Source organism: Blennius ocellaris (assembly GCF_963422515.1).
Source record: "Blennius ocellaris genome assembly, chromosome: 11".
Taxonomy (NCBI): Eukaryota; Metazoa; Chordata; class Actinopteri; order Blenniiformes; family Blenniidae; genus Blennius; species Blennius ocellaris.
In genome coordinates this window covers 15,696,958-15,715,815 of record NC_137660.1, presented here as the reverse complement: position 1 = coordinate 15,715,815, position 18,858 = coordinate 15,696,958, and the positions used below count along the sequence as shown (strand labels likewise).

The 18,858-nt window shown below is 43.9% G+C and overlaps 1 protein-coding gene across 1 annotated transcript; it reads right to left on the bottom strand.

Annotated features, from left to right (window-relative positions):
- Positions 1 to 743: 743 nt before the first annotated feature.
- Positions 744 to 17,543, bottom strand: rfx4 (regulatory factor X, 4; the record flags this gene model as incomplete). Its single annotated transcript, XM_080504647.1, is given in 19 exon segments — positions 744 to 1,119; positions 4,024 to 4,162; positions 4,269 to 4,434; positions 4,543 to 4,704; positions 5,624 to 5,728; positions 7,245 to 7,362; positions 7,942 to 8,036; positions 8,414 to 8,558; positions 8,669 to 8,727; positions 8,845 to 8,945; positions 9,174 to 9,337; positions 9,451 to 9,528; positions 10,056 to 10,205; positions 10,211 to 10,268; positions 10,813 to 10,874; positions 12,022 to 12,145; positions 14,774 to 14,834; positions 15,112 to 15,198; positions 17,501 to 17,543. Coding segments are annotated over 19 exon segments (2,190 nt in total). The 3' UTR covers positions 744 to 846.
- Positions 17,544 to 18,858: the final 1,315 nt, after the last annotated feature.

Here is an 18,858-nt window from a genome sequence, read left to right as displayed (position 1 = left end):
TTTACTAACCATACAAAACAGAGAACAAAGTACCAATTGTAACATAGAAAATAAAGGATACACCATGTTACAAAGTTACAGAAAATATATAGTCACAGGAAAAACAGCAGAGAAGCTTGCAACAGAATACACTTGTTCTTGAGTTACAGCGTTCAATCATTAGAAACAAACTATCCAAGATGGCGACACCTTAACGCACCAGTTTTTTCTGAGTTCACATCTGTAACCGAGGATGTTTTGGCTTCATGCTGCTGTGGGCGACTGGCACCCCACCAGAGGGTTAAGGCAGTGCAGTTTACATCATCACACCGACGCATCAGCGGCACGAGTGCTGAGCCACAGCAGGGGGGCGGACGGCGTCACTGAGGTCGTCCATCGCGGCTTCCAGACGACTGTAGGTGTGTGTGTGTGTGTGTAACACTGACGCAGGAAAACTCTTGCAGAGGTGTACATTCCTTAAAACAAAGGCACAGCTTGGCAGCAGCATTGCACTCTTTAAATGATTTTGCTGCAAGTTTGGACTCTATATGTCTTTTGGAAAAAAAAAAAAAAAAAAAAAAAAAAACAACTTCTCCCGTCAACGGCTGAAGAAATTCTGATAAACCTCTGCGCAAGTCACACCACGATTGATGTAGTGAGTTTCTACTAATTGTCAGATCGTCCCTACCTTGATTCCTATAACCTCAGATTGGCACTTTTGACCCTTTGCTCCCTTTTTCTTTTTTTTTTTCTCTCTTTCTCGTCAATGCACGCGATTGGAAGTGTTCGGAGCCGTTTCATCCGACTGGCTCGGAGGGTTTTTTTTTTTGGAGCTCGTCTAGAATGTCCAGAGTGATGTTTGGGAGGCTATTTGGCCCAGCCCGTGGTGGCTTCCCCGTTGATGTAGGCGAAGCCGGGGAAATGCTGCGAGTGTTCGTACTCCGAGTTCCTGCGGGGGCCGAGGGGAGAGTACATGTCCCCGGAGGTGGAGTAGCGGGAAGAATGCATAGGTGGGCTTGTGTAACAGCTGTTGGCGGGCGACACGTCGGGCCACCTGGGGGCGCCGGGCGCCGGGTGCAACCGAGGAGTGCTGCCCATCAAGCAAGGCTCCATTCGGGACATTTGGCCGTTGAGTTGATACTGTGGAGGAGAAAAATAAACGATGAGAGAGCCTTCAGCATAGCTGCACAATCACCATTGAAACAATATGAAGAAGGTGGATTTTTTATTTATTTTTTATAGCAGCAGGAATTTTCTTAAAAGTTTTTTAAAGTGTATCACACGTTTTTTTTTTTTGCTCAGCAAATGAAAGGCATCCCTCCTAAGGATTGTTACTATGATTATATTAAGGTGTGGGACGTCGTTTTAAACAAATCAAAACAAAAATCAATGTGGAAGAAAGAAAGTAACATTTACTTTCATAAAAACATTTTTTTTTTTTTTTAGAACTAAATGCAAATCAAAATCAAATGAAAGCATATTAAAACAAGTTATTCGTGACGCAAATGGACCACGAACTAGTAGGAATCGATAATCCTTCGATCCGTAAGAGTTTTCTTTTTAAAATACAGTTATTGGATTTGCTTAGTTTGCAAGTTAAGTATCTTTAATTATTGTGAAAAGGAGACAGCTTTTTATCCATGTGTCCCAGAAGACACATAATTCAACCGGAAGGGGGGGGGGGGTAACCAGAGTGGGGTGGAGTCCTCGCTATCCCTCGCAAAATCAAATCACGCCCAGGATTTTATAGCTGCTTCGTCCACACACCGGGGTTGTATGGAAATTCACCCGGCTGACATTGGTGAAGAGATTACATCCTGGACAGACTTCCAACACCGAGAGGAGACTTGCTGTAACGCAGATGCTATTTAAAGCGAAGCCACAATCACTACAAAGTGTCTTTCTTTTACTATACAAGATAATAGTACGATGTTTCTGACATTTTAAGGTAACATAAGTGTCAAATGTGAGAAAAAAAATTTGACTATAAGACTAGTAAATGAAAGTAATCGTTAATCTGGGACACCTCGTGGGATAGATTGGGATTATCTACTATCTGCAATGTTGGGTAGCATTCAAATCCATTTTGTTATTACTCTTTTTTTTTTTTTTTTAGTTTAATTAAATTTATCTTGACTGTAAATATGTATGGTAATAATTAGCATAAAACTTAGATGTATAAAGAGATCATTACTGTTTAGGAATATTTAGGAATATATAAGTTTTACTCGACTCATTTTTGACATCTTGTTCTGTCTTTATGCTTTTAATCTGTACATGTTCAGGGTTTCCCCCATTCTGGGCCCCGAGGGCCGGCGTCCCTGCATGTTTTAGGTTTCTCCCAGTTGCAACACACCTGATATGGGGCTTGTTACTTCGCTTTCTTTTTTTACAAGTTTGACAATGACATCAGCATCAGACCGACATGTGCTGAAGCTGGGAGAGAGATATAATGTACAGGACAGCAGCCCCCCGAGGCCTGGAATAGGAGGCCCCTGGTATGGATAGATATTTAATGTCTGTTTTTTTATTTTGTTTAGAGCTTAAGAAAACAAAGACGACAGTAAAACTAGTTTAAAAGAATAATAATAATAAGAAGTGTGTATCTTCTATAGTAACAGGTTAAAACATCTAAATGCTTATATTTTCCAGCCGTCCTGTGCAGAAATAAACAAAGGGATTTGATAAAGGCCACAAAGACGTGACCTCGGTGTCCCCAGAGGCGGCTGTGGCCTTGATGACATCATATTTGATGCGGTATTAAGTATGTGGCAGCGGGTGTGAACTGACCCTGCCGATGGTAATTTCCTGTCAGGGGAAATTGCTTCACAAGTTGTGCCACAGTGGTTCAAAATAGAAAATTAACCCACTTAAGAAAATTAGGGTTTTCATACTGAAAGTGGCTTTCCTGTGTTATTTTTGTTGCCTGTGGAGACCAAACGCACTGACTGCATCAGTCTGTTGACGGAAAAAATGTGTGGAACAGATGGGAGATCTGACTTTTTTTTTTTTTTTTTACTCCATCTTCAACCTCTCACACTGACAAAGTGCAGGCATTGTGCCTGATTTGAGCGCAGACGGGTCGATAAAAAAAGAAGTGGAAGTAGGGACCCTTTTCCTTTTTGTCACTAAATATAAACACGACAGTCGACTCCATTATGAGGGATCGCGGCATGGAAAAAGACGGTCAGCGCGCAGGGCCGACGGCTCAGCCGCCTCTTGTTCACAAGCAGAAAAGAGACCATTGAATAACAATATTTTAATAAACGCCCCCTTTGCCCCGCTCGGCGGCCACTGGCTCGCACAGATGAAGAGACTATTGAGAGCTGGAAAGAGGAGTAACAGAGCAGGGCCCCTCTTGGCCCCATCATCCGGGCCACCTTTCACATGTCTGCTTCCGCTGCGTGTGGAGGGAGAATTCTGGGACTTTAAGAAACACAGGCGAGCGCCGAGGCCCGGCTGGTCTCCTCCCACCATAGAGGCGGCGGAGGCTGGAGGGCCCTTGACAGGAAATTACCACCAGTAAGGGTGAACTCACACCACTCACGGCAACAGCAGCGGCTGCGTCTCGTCCCTTAATAACCTCTCTCCACTCACATTTGAATCTTCAGTTGCCTGTTTTATTCCCCCTGGAGGCCCGGCTCAGACGCTGTGAGGCCCGTCTGATCGGTCCACGGTGCTACTCTTGAGACTAAATCCCGGATTTCCACCATTTTGCGCGTGCGTGTTTACGCAAACGTTTTACTGCTGCTCTCACTGATCTGCTTGGTTGTCAGTCGTTGCTCGTGTTGCACTGCTAAACCGGTGCGGATGCACAACAGGTTCTGCACACATTTGATTAGTTCCATTAAAAAAAATTCAAGCATTTGCGCAAATATTCTTATTCATGTTGGTAGAACTACTAATATGTTGCCGCAGGTCTATGTCAGCAGTTTGTGTCAGATTTTTACAAAAACATGGATCCTTTTTGACTTTAACTTTTACTGAATGAGTTCATTTAGTTGGCTCACGTGGATCGTTCAATAGAAAGCGAGCGGGACTGACCTGTGCGGAGGAGCGGTGGTAGGCGGAGTAGTGGAGTGGGGCTGGGATGGCAGGCTCGTGGGACAGACTGGGGTACTGGCTCTGAATGGAGTGCGGGTGCTGGTTGGTGTAGCTGCCGTAGTTGTAGCTACCAGTGTACCTGAACCGAAGGTAAAAAAAACAAAAAAAAACGGGTGTTTTGAATGGAAATAAGGCCTCCGAAGAAAACCCGGAGAGTGAGATTTCCGGCAGCAGCGGTAGTTTACCCATGCTCCTCCCTGTGGGTGTAAACTGGCATCCTGTGGGCCGAGGATGAAGGGGGGGCCGGAGCGCTGCTCCTCATGCAGGACAGCTGCGGTCCGGCCTCGGGAGCGGAGCCTCCTGCTGTTGTCACTGTGTATGTAAGGGACCAGGTATATGACTGAACAGCGCCTGGTAGACGACATATACGAACACAGGGACAAACGTTTTGGCGCAGGGGAACTACGTGCAGTGAGACCTGTCAAAAACTCCGCATGGGTGTGCGCGTCCCGAACTCACCTGTGGTGGCCGGCACTCCCGTGTACTCCGGGGACACGGCCGCCGTTGGGGAGCTGGCGGAGGACACGCCCACCGAGTGGACGGAGCGAGCGGGGGAGAAGGACCCCGGGGAGGGAGGGGTGGCCGTCGTCTCCGTCAAGGTGAATTCCTCCTCTCGTTCTGCTGGGAGGCATCAGGTGGAGGAAGAGAGGAGGTTTTTAGTCGACAAAACCTGAAGTTAGTTTGACGGCAAACTGCGCTTTTTTTCCCTTTCTTTTTCATACCTACAATCAGACGGCCGAACTTACAGTGCTTTACAAAGAACAAACAAAAAACACTTTAGGGAAATATAGATGCAAACATGCACGTTTAGTGTGCAAAGCTACGAAAATACATACTGGATTCAGTATATGTGGAGACTAACAAGGCACCTGAAAGGAATTTGTGATAATTTACTTAAATTATGTTATTATTATTTGATAGGTAACTGTAAACAAAAAAAAATTATTCAAAATACTATGAGGCACAGCTGAAAGACAAATTTATATTTTTCAGTACAAAGTTGTTGTTTTTTTAAGAAAGCAAACCAGTTTTAATGTGAATACAGACAAAGTTTAATTTGTTGGGCTGTAATTTCACTTCAATTGAATTCAATGGAGCAACTCAACACTATAAAAACTTTTTTTTTGGGGGGGGGGGGGGGGGCTGTTCTGTAAGGCATCATTTCGACTTGATATATTTTATTAGGTCTAAATTCGGTTTATATTGTATTTTGAAAATAATTTGTATAGCTGATTAATCTGCTCATTGTTTTTTTTTCATGACCTAAAACACAAATTCTTCAAAACAAGTCAACATGTACGCAAAAAAAAACCCCATTATTTCTCCAACATCAATGTGAAGCTGTAAAGTTTTTTTTTTATCTTATCTCCCTAAAGCATATCATACAGTCCCAAAAACTAAAGCATCTGAGTATATTTTCACCAGAAATAGTGGTTAAAGTAGCATATATTCTCAACAGGAGATAAAATGCATACGCGGGCAAATTTCCATTGGTCTTATCAGACGTTTGAATTTGTCGCATCCCAGCGAGTCCCCCCACCTTTCATGGCCCTCATGAGGTCGTTGGCTCTCTCCTGACAGTGCAGGGACTCCAGCAGGTAAAGAACATAATCATCGAACATGAGGTGGATCAGGTGGAAAGAGCCTGTGGACACACACAAAATAGGGTAAGCATGTGTGTGTGTGTGTGTGTGTGTGTGTGTGTGTGTGTGTGTGTGTGTGTGTGTGTGGTTGTACTAAAAACTGAGTTTATACACTAACTCTCCACATTTAGTTTCGCTTGAGATCATTTCGATTCGCTTTTTTTTTTTTTTTTCGTGTGTGGTTGGAGTATTTAACCCCCCCAGTGAGCACATATGAGAGAATAATGGGAACATAATAAGTCTGACGTGATGCTCGTGTCACGGGCGCGCGGCGTGAATGAAACCTGGGTTTACGAGGCATTTCCAATGTGACGGGATGACGTCACATCCCGCGCGGTGACAGGACGGACGTTTGGCCATTTGCAAGGAAGCGGGTTGCTGCTTGGTCTCGGGTGCCAGAAAATATGTCGGCTGACCCCGGGGGTCGCACGCAGGGACGAGTTCGCAGCGTGTCACAATTGTGTCATTGTGCCGGGGCGCTCCGACCGCCGCGTGCATAATAAACACTTGCGACCATTCAGGGGAAGGGGAGGTGGGGGGGTGTCGTACTGACCGGTCATAAAATGGAAAAGACAGGCAAACACGTCGGGAGAGGGGAGGGCCGCGCTTTTGTTAATTAGCTGTTTGTGCACAGAGACCTGCTTTATCAAAACTCTGCAACCAGCTGTGTCTTTGATATTCACAGACAGGCCGAAAGACATTGCTGCAAAAAAAAAAGAAGAAGAAGCCATTTTCTTTTCTTGAATTTTTACTGCTCGCAAACCTTGGTTGTGCACGACAAGCTGTTAAAGCAGCGGCTGCTTCATTTGTTCTTCCTCTCTTCGTGTTACTAACTAAACGCTGCACACGACGCCTGAAATGTTGACTTGGTGTTCGGAAATGATGTATTGACACGACAAATAAAGTCAAACGAAGCAGGGCTGTAACTGAACGCCGGATCTGCTGTACATATGATGGTTTCTTTTTTTTTGTTTTTTTTTAAATCACTAAATATAACTGTTTGTTGAGGAATGAGTTTTGGGTACTTGGGAGGAAAAACTAAATATTCTAAAATAAATATGAAGCCGTAAGGAGACTTATACAGAATCTGGTAAGGCATATTATATCTGGTAAGGTACATTATCTCCACAAAAAACTACTTTTGACAGAAGGGAAATAAATCATTGTTCTCAAAGTAAAAATATTTCTTTGAAGTTGTGCTTTTATGTAGAAATGTTTAATAGCTCAAAATTACTTTTGAATACTGAATTAATTTGATCTGCAAAACTGCATATTATACACACACATTCTTTTTTTTATGTAGTTGAAAAGTTACTTCTGCACTCACAAAATATAAACTAAAGCGCTTTATTCACTTTCTTTTTTTGTGTGTGAACAAATACAACTGATTTTATGAAATATCAAACATCGCTTTTGGGGATAAGCTTATTTTTTCTGAATGGACAATCAACTCAACATGAGTTGTGTGTTTCCCCCCCCCCCCCCATCTCAAACGACGGCAAGGCACCGGCGGCTCACCAAAGCTGGGCGCACTGTGGAGGGTCATGTCCCGGATGACTCTGGTACCAAAACATGACCACATCAGCAGGAACTGTTGGGCCACCTTCTTCAGGCACCCGGGCCTCTTCCCCGCCACCTAGAGAGAACATTTCCATGAGAAAAGAGGGGGTGTGGGGTGGGTGGGTGGGTGGGTGGGGGGGGTTTGTGGCAATGCCGGGGTAGAATTAACCCCTGGGTCCGTATTGGGGCTTAACCCTCAGGAACGAAAAACATGTCAACAAGTCAACTATTTAATTTGCCCCCGGGGACACGCCTTCCTATTGAACTATTGTCTGGGCGGTCCGCGACGTTGCCGGGGCAACCACATTTTACAAGCCCATATCTGGCACATAATGGGACGCAAATGGGAAGCTTGAAGACATCATTAACTTGGGAGGATTGCAACGTAAGTGCCCGGGGTCTAAGGAAGACGTGCAGAGGAGAAGGGGGCTTTCAGCTGCAGGTGTCTGGGGGGGGGGGGGGGGGGAGATTACCAGAGTGCTGCTCTGCAGGCACTTCAGATATTTAGTTAAAATCACTCCTAAACTCCTACTTCCTCTTCCATCTGTGGGGCCTGACACTCGCAAAATCTGCTGAGTCGCATGAATTTTAAAAGCGTGTTTTTTTTTGTCGTCGTTTTTTTAACCGCGAGAGAGGAAAGTATCCAGTTTCTGACCTTGACGACACAACGATCCACCATAGAGTCCAACCACTCGATATAGGCCTCGATCGGAGACTGCTCCTCCAAAAGCCGGTCAAACTCCTGATACACTGTGACAACAAGGGCAAACGTCGGGTCAGGTGAAGCTTTACATGGCTTGAGTGAAGAAGAAAAAAAACAACAACAACAAAGATTTAGATGCAAACATCAGCTCCAACATGACGGTGACCTCTGAACCTGTCAGGCCGGACTCGGGGGGGGGGGGGGGGGGGGGGGGCGGCGAGGCCGCGGGGACTTGAGGACGCTCTGCAGGGTGTTTGAAAAGGAAAGTGAACTTGTTTAACCTTTCGCTCTCCATCGTTAACACTTTGACTCTGCTGGTCGTGGGAAGGATCGTCCCTCGGTCGTGCCGCTGCGGCGCGAAAGTAGAGTGGCCGCTCGCGTCTGCGTTTGTGAAAGTGGAGTCAGCCCAACCGCGAGGACTTACGGTTGATAATAAGCTGCCTGTGCTCCTCCTGAGAGTCCTCCATGGTGTAAAGTGTCTGCTTTGTGATGCTGTTCAAGTCCACATTCCTCCAGTCCTCCAGCATTTGAAAAGTGATGTCTGCACTGTTTATCACCGTCCGCGATGCCTGCGGACAGATAAATCCACAATATGATGCACCCAGGCTTATCAGCTTTGCTTTTTCATATGGATTTTTTTTTATTAAAAAAAAAAAAACATTCAGTCCACGACAGGCACCTGACATAGATGGTTTAAAGACGTTTGCCGCTTCAGAATCTGAGAAAATCTCCTCGATACTGGAAATATAAAAAAAAGGGAGAAAGCGCACACGGTTAATTTCGTAAGGGCCCCGACGACGAGAGAAGAAAAAAAAGGCGTACGGACGATCATGTTTGAGTGACTTTTGTACTCACGTTCAAATTTGATATTCCTCAAGTTTTCCGGGAGGTCGTGAAGTGCTATTTTGAGCCACTCGTCGAGCTGTTTGGCGAATTTTCGTATAACCTGAGTCAAACTGTGGACGAAAGAGCAGAACCGTCGGGTTGGAATCTGGAGGAACGTTCAAGCTAAAAAGTATCACACTGATGAATTTCTCCTTGTCGGGACTTGCATCCGCTCTGGAGCTGGCGAGTCAATATTTATTCTTAACATTACAACGTGCCTGCTTCTATTACGACATTTAATTTTTTGCTCTTGTGTTGGTCGTGCATTTCGTTTCGCCGTCCAAACAGCAGCTGCTCACCTATCAGGCAGTGCTTGCAGTACGGTGGGCATCAGCACCCCGGAGATGGCCTTGTAGAGGATGGAGTCGCAAACGCCCACGATGTTCACCACGGTGGGGGAGCCGAGGACAGGGAGCATGTGAGGGGGCATGCCCTGCCAGAAGTGCAGCAGGAAGCTTTGGACCTGCGGGAGTCGAGGAGTTTGGTTTTTTTGTTGTTGTTTTTTTTTTTTTGCATTCAGTCACAGAAAGCTCGCGAGAGAGCGAGGACGGACGGACGAACAGCTTAAACGCTTGCCTCGTCAAAGTTGGCCCGAATCACCGTGTCCAGGATCCTCTGACAGTGCGTCCTGTACATCATGATGAAGGTTGACACCTGTAGAAAACAACACGGAATTAAATCTAATTGCATCACAAAGCTAAACAGCTTTTCTCCCCCTCTTTGGGTGGAAAAACATTCCAAAAAAGAAGAAAAAAAAAAAGTTGCAAAAACAAGAAAATAAATCTTGAACAAAGCATGTGGAGCAATAAATACATGTTACAGGTCTAGGCCGGAGTAATATAAAACGAGCTTTAGAGATCAGCAAAACACAAACCATTTAAAATCATGGCGCCCCCCCCCCTCCCCTCCTTTTTAAAAGCCGGGACAGCTAGTGCCTGTCCTTTGTCCGCTGCTAGATCTTATTATCTCCCCCAAAAGATTAAGAGTTAGTGAGGAGCCAGCATATAAATCCTCAAGGTCCTTCTCTAAACGCAGGAGCCAGTGAAGGTCCCGGGGCAGATAAAAGAGCCGGAGGGGGGCGCGGGGATGGCGAGGCGGCCCCGGAGAGTTGAGAGGGGGCTAAAAGGGGAGGGGCACTTGTAAGGATGGACTTTAAAAAAAAAAAAAAAACTCCTGTTTACCCTCTCTTCTGGCAGGCTGGCAGGCAAATTTAGGTCTTTGACATTTGGAAACTCTGGCAGGAGCGTCCCCAGCTTGGAGCGCGGTGAATACGCCACTGTCTGCTTCGTGACCTCTTTCTTCCCGTCTCGTTCACCCCACGCCGCTCCTTTTTGGAGTACATCACGTCGTAATACTGGGAGGTCTCCTTCACCGCGATGCCGTAGTAGTGATACCTGAGAGAGGCAGGGGGGGGGGAGAAGAAAAAAAAAGGCAGATGAATAAAGAGCAAATTCAAAGAGGACGTTTACTGTGATCAGGTGTTTGTTGAGAAACCGCCAGGAAGGATTTGATTTCTCTTTTTGCTTTTATTTGATGTTTTTACGTTTTCGTCAGACCGACATCATCAACAGGTCACTGATGCAACAAAATCTGACGTCAAAGTTAGAAAAATAACACACACAAGAAAAAGACCATGAAACACAAATGTGCTCAGTGTTTTCACCCAGTTTGTTTGTATCACGAGGCTTAATTGGTTTTTTCTTTAGATAATTGTTGTACTGCACTGTTACACCATTACAAATGTGACTGTTTTATTACTTCAGAAAACATTAATAAGCATTAGGAATCCATTAAACAGAAACAGAAACCTTGACTGAGTTCAGTGATGAAGTCTTTTGTTGTTTGAGCATTTCTGTTGACTTCTTTTTTTTTATCCATATTGGTGCCAATAAGAGAAGTTTGAGAAGTCAGTAAAGAAAACAAACTGACAGAACTTACTTGGACTGGCCTCGTGTCCCCAGCCTTCTGGTAGTTAGTGCCGGAAACTGTTGCCTGATGATCTATTTATTGAAGAAAGTGAAAATCTGTGAGTGCGCTACAAGTACAGGGAGACGTGTAGTTTTAAAATCTAATATTGGTCCCCCCCCCCCCCCCCCCCCCCCCCCCCCCCCCCCCCCCACTCAACTTCCCACCGTATAGTTGAAGAAAAAGAAAAGTTCTTTTTTAAAGCATAAACAAAAAAAGTGTGGTTTATTTAAGCTTAAAAGTGATCAACAGTGGATGCAGTAGAGATAAATAACACTTGCACTGTATTTTCAGTACGTTGTGAGCAAGTATAAATAAAGTTTGCGTCGCAGTGTAATCCGTGTTGAAGCGAATGGCGAGAGAAAGCTTGAGAGTCAACCATTTATGACGTCCGGGTGGGGGAGGGGGGGGTATTACCGACATCCACCCACCCATCCTTTACTCCTTCTGTCTCTCTTTCCTTTTTTTTTTTTTTTTCCTTGTCCAAAAAGAGATTGGCTCCTCCATCCAGCTCCTGGTGCAGAAACTTTAGCAACAGTGTAGCTCTCCATTGTGTGGGATGAAAAAAGAGGCCAAGCTGTGAAGTTCTGTCAGGCCCCGCTTGATAAATGAGCAGACAGGGAGGCAGTCCGGGCCCTCTCTCATTTTTTTGTCCCGAATCAATGAAGCCTTCCTAAAGGACACCCACACTGCTCCAGCCACTGATCTAACATTCCGCAACATCTCACCCTTCCAAATTTCCTTTAATTACACATTAATCCAGGCCCCTTCTCTTTTTCAATATCTTCCGACAGGAGCTGCGGCGGCGGGGGCGGGGGTGGCCGAGGGGGGGGGGGTGACTCTGTGGGTACAGGGGGAAGGCTGAGGAACTTCTCGGGGTTGTGGGAACAGACGAAAGCACATCTCCTTTGGCTCTGAGATTATGTGTTCAGTGAGCGAGCTTTGCTTCACACTGAGTCCAGATAGCTTCCAATGCGGCCAGGAGCCGCAGCGCCGGACCAGGCCGGCCACGCCGTGGTCAGACTGACGCTCACGCGGCCGCCCGAGTGCAGAACATTACCGCTTGTCTTTTTTTTGTCGAGTCGTTCCAAAAACACTTTAACCTTCCCGCCAACGGCAAAATCCCGACGAGGAAGAGCTCGAATCGAAGGTTTTCAGCTTCGCCCGGTTTTCGATTCTCACCTTTCCGAAGCTGGCCGCGTTCACCGGCTGCGTGTCGTGCTTCTCGCTGAAATCGAGGTAATGCATGTACAGAGCACTTCGGGGGATGCACACACCTTCGGCTATCTCGTAGTTTTCTTCTAGCCTGTCAACGACAGCGACAACTGTCAGTCAACAACGAGACGATACGATTAAGAAGGTCGGCATCAAGCAGGACCTCCTTAAAATCAAGGTGTGTCTCGAGAAAAACATAAAACAAAGTACAAAATATACAGAATAAAAGTGTGAAAATGTATTCTGAATGTTTATCCACAGGACTAACATACAAGATGCACAAGCACATGTCTGAATAAAAGCACACCTATATTTGCACATTGCAAACAACACATATAACAAATGTGTCTAAATTGAGCATAAATGATCTCTTTAGACATTAAACAGTAAGAAATGTCATCATAAACAAAGCATCTTATACATCGTAAACCACTAGGAATACATGATAAATAGTATTATTAATAGAGACATAATCAGTTACCTATGTCATTGTTATGTATTCTGAAATGTTTGAATGTATTTTGATTTTCTGCAAACACATAAAAATGTTTGGTGACGTCTCACATCACTATTTGATGAGGATTAAATTTTTTTTTAACCAACTCAGTAAATAGTTTGTAATCCACACAGGAGACTTGTACAATGGATTTTCTCTTAAAAAAGTATACATGTGAATTATTTTAAATCTCTATAAAGCAACAGAACTTCCATCTCTCAACCAAATAATACCAAAACAAAAGTGTGTAGCCGTTTGTATATTTTGTGCGCCACGACTGCTGTACTTTAGCAGTTGTTTCTTCAACTCAAAGAAACCTGGAATGTGTTTCTTTGACTTTGCTGTGGTGATCATTTGCCCCCTAATTGTCCAACTTGAAAATGTATCAACTTTAATGCAGCTGTGGAGCTGCTGCCTTAAGAAAAACAACAACAACAACAACAACAACAACAACAACAACAAAAACCACAAAAACCATCTAAGTTTTGGGTGTTTTTTTTGTTGTACTAAACTCTAATATGCTAAAGTCTCCATCGGTCCATCTTACAAGTAACAAAATGGAAACGACTGAATGACATCGGGCCCCAAACTGAACCATGAGGAACACCAGCATCATCACATCAGTGATTATTGTTGAATTCCTGTTTAGATTTTCACAGATTTTTCATTTACAACGTGATATCACGAGTAAGAAGAATTACATTAAAATGGATTTGGTCCCATTACTGACACTTGTTAACTTTTTAACTCTCAGTGAAGCAACGTCCATGTAAATCAATTAACCCAGAGAATAATTAGAATTGTGCAGCTGTATGTAGACGTGAGAAGTCAATGGTTTGTTTTTGTGAGCAGAACACCAGTAATGCGCTTCTTTGAGTTGGTTTGGGAAATAATCTGCTGCCTAATGGTTTAACTTGTTTAAATGTTACTGAAGTGCTTCTTCTATAATATAAAACATATAAAAAAAAAGGTTTTCACCAAAGTACTTTGACCAACCTGTACATCACACAAGTAACAATTAAAAAAATAGTAAATGACAAAGCACCCAAAACTGGAAGGAGTGACAGATTGATCATTGAAATGTATATTGGGAATCTGTTGCTTTTCATAGAATACCTTTACTATGTTCATTAGTTGACACACTGATTTATACGTGCATGTTTCATTTGTTAGTTGGATAATAAAGCCTCTAAAAATGACTTCACTGTTGTATACCTGTACGATTACTGTATTTAAAAGTTACACGTCTTTCTGAGCTTTTGTGGTTATTTTGTTGTTTTTGAATGAAATCAACATAAATACCCATTTAAAAAAACACATTACGCCTTGTGGACACAATCTATTGCACAATATTGTATATGTACAGTTTAATCCTGTTTTTATTTTTAATCTGCAGCTCTGGTTACAAATGAAGTTGTGACGTGTGCTTTGAATTTTAATTAATGACGAAAATATTGCAGTCATTGTAAAAATGGAGAAAACAAACAGCAACACAAACACTGAGAGAAAAACTTTAGTTAGATGGGTGAAATTTATGTTTTAATAATTAAAGAAACTGTGACTTGAATCTATAAAATCGCACTATGAGGGATTATAGAAATACCATTAGTTTAAGTTTAAGTTGCGCAAAGAACACAATATTTGTGTGTGTGTGTGTGTGTGTGTGTGTGTGTGTGTGTGTGTGTGTGTGTGTGTGTGTGTGTGTGTGTCAGACATAAACCACAAGTCATTTTGGAGTTTGAAGGTTTGACACAAAAGCTGCTGTTTTCCTATTGCTGATCTGACTTTAAAAATAATTTCCTCACACAACATATAAAAGTTTACATCAATATATTTTGTTATTTGATTGAATATTTTAATATTAAGTCATGAAATAAACACTTTTTTTAGTTAAAAAAGGGGTAACTGCTGTAACTGCTAATACAAAAGATTCACAATAATTCAGAAATGTCTTGACACGAGACGTAAATCATTAAGAGAATGTTTTCTGTGCACGTTATTACTGCAGAGTGACATTATGACAATAAATAAATCATGCTGCGATGTGAGTATCAGTTATAATGAGGCTGACTTGATGTCTGCGATGAGGCTGTACATATAAACACATCTATACTGAATGATTTGGGGGTTTTTTTCATACACATTTCTGAGATCTGCTGAAGCAATTTAGATGCATTTCATACAATTCTACACAATAATTATAAACCTTTTTAAATAACTCACCATTCCAGAGTAGCTGGTGTCGAATGAGGTTTGGAGGCTCTGTTATTTTCCTTTTCTTCATCTGAAATGTGCAACAACACGCAAACAGCTGAATTCAGTTGAGAGCTCAAAATCAACAAAAGTGTAGCAGAAACACAAAGAGACACTGTCTAAAGAGAATCCGAGTCATTCTGTGAAATAATAATGAATGAGTATATAATTCATGAAGTGATTTAAACACGTTTGTGTGTGTGTGTGTGTGTGTGTGTGTGTGTGTGTGTGTGTGTGTGTGTGTGTGTGTGTGTGTGTGTGTGTGTGTGTGTGTGTGTGTGTGTGTGGCTGCGCTGGTTCCTGCTTACGTTCGTCGTTGGACATGTTCCCCAGAGACGTGTGGTTGGAGTATCGCTTGCTCTCGCTCTCATTGAGGCACCTTTCAATCCAGCTCTCTATCGAAAGACACGAAGGACGACACCGTCACCTCTCAGTCCGACGCCAAACACCGAATGCATCTCGTGTTATTTGTTTTCAAGTGATGGTAAAAAAAAAAAAGTGAAACTTCACAATGTCGAATTTCAATCATCTTACAATTGGGCGTGAATAAATGTAATTTGGCTACGGCGCCAACTAAAACATGCTTAAAAAACAACCCCAAACCCCCTCCCAAAAAAAAAAGTTCACAGTGAGACTGAGAATGTCCATTTAACATTTTTTTTTTTCCTTCTCTGGAGTGACCTCATGTCCACCTGCAGCAGAAAAGAGCCAAAGCTGTATTTACATAAACAGCGCAAATCACTGGCTATACAGGACACTTTAAATGTCACTAATGTGACAGGCCTAGCTGACAACAATCGATTGTATGGGCTAGCAGTGCAGCCATGGCTCTATTTGAGAGGTTTTCACCAGGACGGCAGGAATCCAGCATTGTTCCCAGGAGACTACGAGCGTACACACTCGCTTAAAAGAGCCCGTGCGCATTACTGAAGCAGCCTGGTGGAATAGAGGCCATTGTCCCGTTTTAATTTCGACTTAGAAATAGCTCAACTGGTGTGCTTTCTGTGAGCGGGCAGCAGCCAAAATCACCCAACGCTTTCATGTTGACACGGCCTGAGATAGTGGAAGCCCATAATGCATATCCTGAGGGAAATTCTGTTTTATTTAACAGGGTTAAAGTCATTTCGGATTTCATCTGGCAGCTTAGAAACTGAGAGATCTTTCAAAAAAAAAAAAAAAAAAATATGTGGCCACAGAAATGTCATAAAAAGAACAAGTAAATAAATAAAAAAAAGTTTTCTTTTGCATCCTGAGATTTAAAAGAGCTGTTATGTAACCTGAAATGGAAACGAGCAGGAAAAACTCCCTCAACACTTCTTGCAGCACTGAAGTGAAACAAGTCAGTTATTTCAAAAACCTTTTGATGCACTTTTTTTTTTTTTAATGTTTTTTTTTTTTTTTTATTCACATTCTGTAAACAAACTGACAACCTTCCCAGAAGCTGCTGTCAGCGGCAGGACGACCTGTTGCTGCAGCTTTTCCGAGGCGACTCAGAGGAGAAAAGTTTTCAAAAGTTAACACCCGACGAGGAATCTGCACCTCCACGACGACGACGACAGACTTTGAGCCCCGTGAAAGAAACAAAAAGCCCCCAAAACACAACACCGGGCTGTTGACGCTTCGCATCATGTCGTCCTTTGTTTTTGAAAGATATGTCCTTTAACCGTCGTGTTGCTGCACCAATAAAGGTTTCTACTTGTTTTTCCACTTAGAAACATTTGCATTTTAACGAAGCATTTACAACCACTAACATGTCACACACAGTAGTGTTCGGACATCTTTCAACATTTATCATCGGTTTTTGTTTCCGTAACTAAAAAGAGTAGTAAAATAAAAAAAAATAAAAAAGCTGGTAAATCAAAAAAGAAAAAAAAGAAATTGTGAATCTATTGAAGTGGAGCTAATTCTCCTCAGAGGCTCAGATCTTAAGCTTCATTTGCCACAAGAAGAGATAAGTTGGGGCTCTAAATAATTGGATTAAATCTGATGAACAAGTGAAACGAAGGTTCACTCGTTTACTGACACCACATTCATGAATAAAATACACCAAGCCACAAACTATGAATGCTTAATATAACTATTCAATTTAATTTTTAAAAGCCACTTTTTGCACTAAAACGACATATAAATGAGTCAGTCCAGTTTGCTCATCAATCACAAATGAGTCCTCACCGCTAAGTAAATCCCGTCGAAAAAAAATATCTTAATCAATGCCTTTTGATCAAAGTTCAGTTTTAAAGTTGACTTCATGGCTTTGTTTGCCAGTTTTCATCACAACATAAGTGAAAAGCAGGTGCACATGATGTGCACTTGTTTTTTTTTTCCTCCACAACCCTAATGATTTGTGCCCGGTTCGACTATAAAAACTGAAAAAAGCAGCGAGAAACATCTCGTCTGAGTCACTTTTAGTTTTTAAAGATATTCTCTTCGATAAGTGGACATCGTGTCCTGTGACACAGCTTCTCACATCGGGTGCAGACATAAAAAACACTCCTGTCCCGACCACTTCACAAGTGTAAAAGGTTCAAACGAGCATAGAAGCAGTCAGACGGTGGCCCTGAACCACTGAGGGGAAAGTTTGAGGACTTTATAGGGGTGCAGCAGCAGCAGCAGCAGTACAACTTCTCACAGTTTCTGCACGGACGCAGATTTTTCTGCAAAAAAACATCCACACGAGGAGAGTTTCAGAGGACTGACCTGTGGAATCCATATCAGGCTCCTCCAGCAGCCCGCAATGCATCCTCTTCCCATCAACGACACCGGCTCCTCCAAGTAAAATGGCTTAGTGCACGTTTCCCCCTCCTCGGCCGCTCTCCCCTCGTCTCGCTCTGTGTTTTCCGTGACCACTGCCCGTCACAGGAGATGTTGAGGATCTGAGGTTTGCCCAGAGAGGGGTGGTGTTGGCGAAGGAGAGGAGAGAGAGAGAGAGAGGGGGGGGGTGGGAATAAGGGTGAAAGGGAGGGAGGGTGGGGTAGAGGAGGAGAGGGGGGGGGGGGGGGGGGGGGGGGGGGGGGTAAAGACTCCAGAAATCCAGCGGGGGGAAAGCCAGACCGTCAAAATGTTTGCTGATGTTTCATGGGAAAGGGGCTGATTTTATAGGAGCCCTGATGGGGACATGTCATTGATAGGCTTGGAAGGCTGATGAATGGCCCCAAGTCAGATGGGGATGTGGCAAGGCTCACTGGAAGTCTTTTGTGGGGCTGTTTTGAATAAGAAAAGCTCCCTCCCAACGAAAAAAAAAAAAAAAAAAAAAAAAAGAGGCTTAGATCTACGCAGTCCTAACACTGTGGCCTCCCCATCTTCCATTATGGCATCGAATACGTTTTTATACACCCCCCACCCCCCCACACCCGAGCTCCAAATAAACATATCTACACAACCACTGGTCCTGATCTCACTTAAGTTTGAAACTCCAAATGCATATTCTGCAGCTACTTGTCGGCATGTTTGAGCCGCTTCAAACTTCACGCCGTCACCGAGTCGACTTCGCGGCAAGTTTTGTCCTTGCGAGTCGACGCGCTCACGCTCTCACCAAACGCGTTGCGAGCGTGAATTTTTTTTGGGGGGGGGGTGTTCGGTGGAGTTCTCGCCTCTCTTCGCGGCGGCAACCTTATTTTTGGTTGTGCCTCTGAGAAGAGGGAACGGTCACAAAGGGGGGGAAGTAAAAGTGCAAAGCCGAGGCTGGGAGGGCTCTGATGGAGTGCCTGAGAGCTGGAGAAGGAAAGCTGTGATTAGAATATGAATGGAACTGCAGGAGAGGGGGAGAGGAGAGGGGACAGAAAGAGGGAGAGGAGAAAGGAGGATTATGGCTGAATTACTCACCACACCATGGGCCGCGGAGCAGGACTTTCTCCCACCAGTGCGCAGGCGTGGGGCACCACCGCCGCCCGGTACTCACCGACACTCGGCGTGCAGCCACCTGGAAGCACGGGGGGGGGGGGGGGGGGTGTGGGACGGGACGGCACAGCCACCGCATCACGTGTGAGGTCACACTCGGAGAAAGCTGCAGAATGTGGAACATGTGCGGCGATCGTCAGAAGAGTAAACATGTGAGA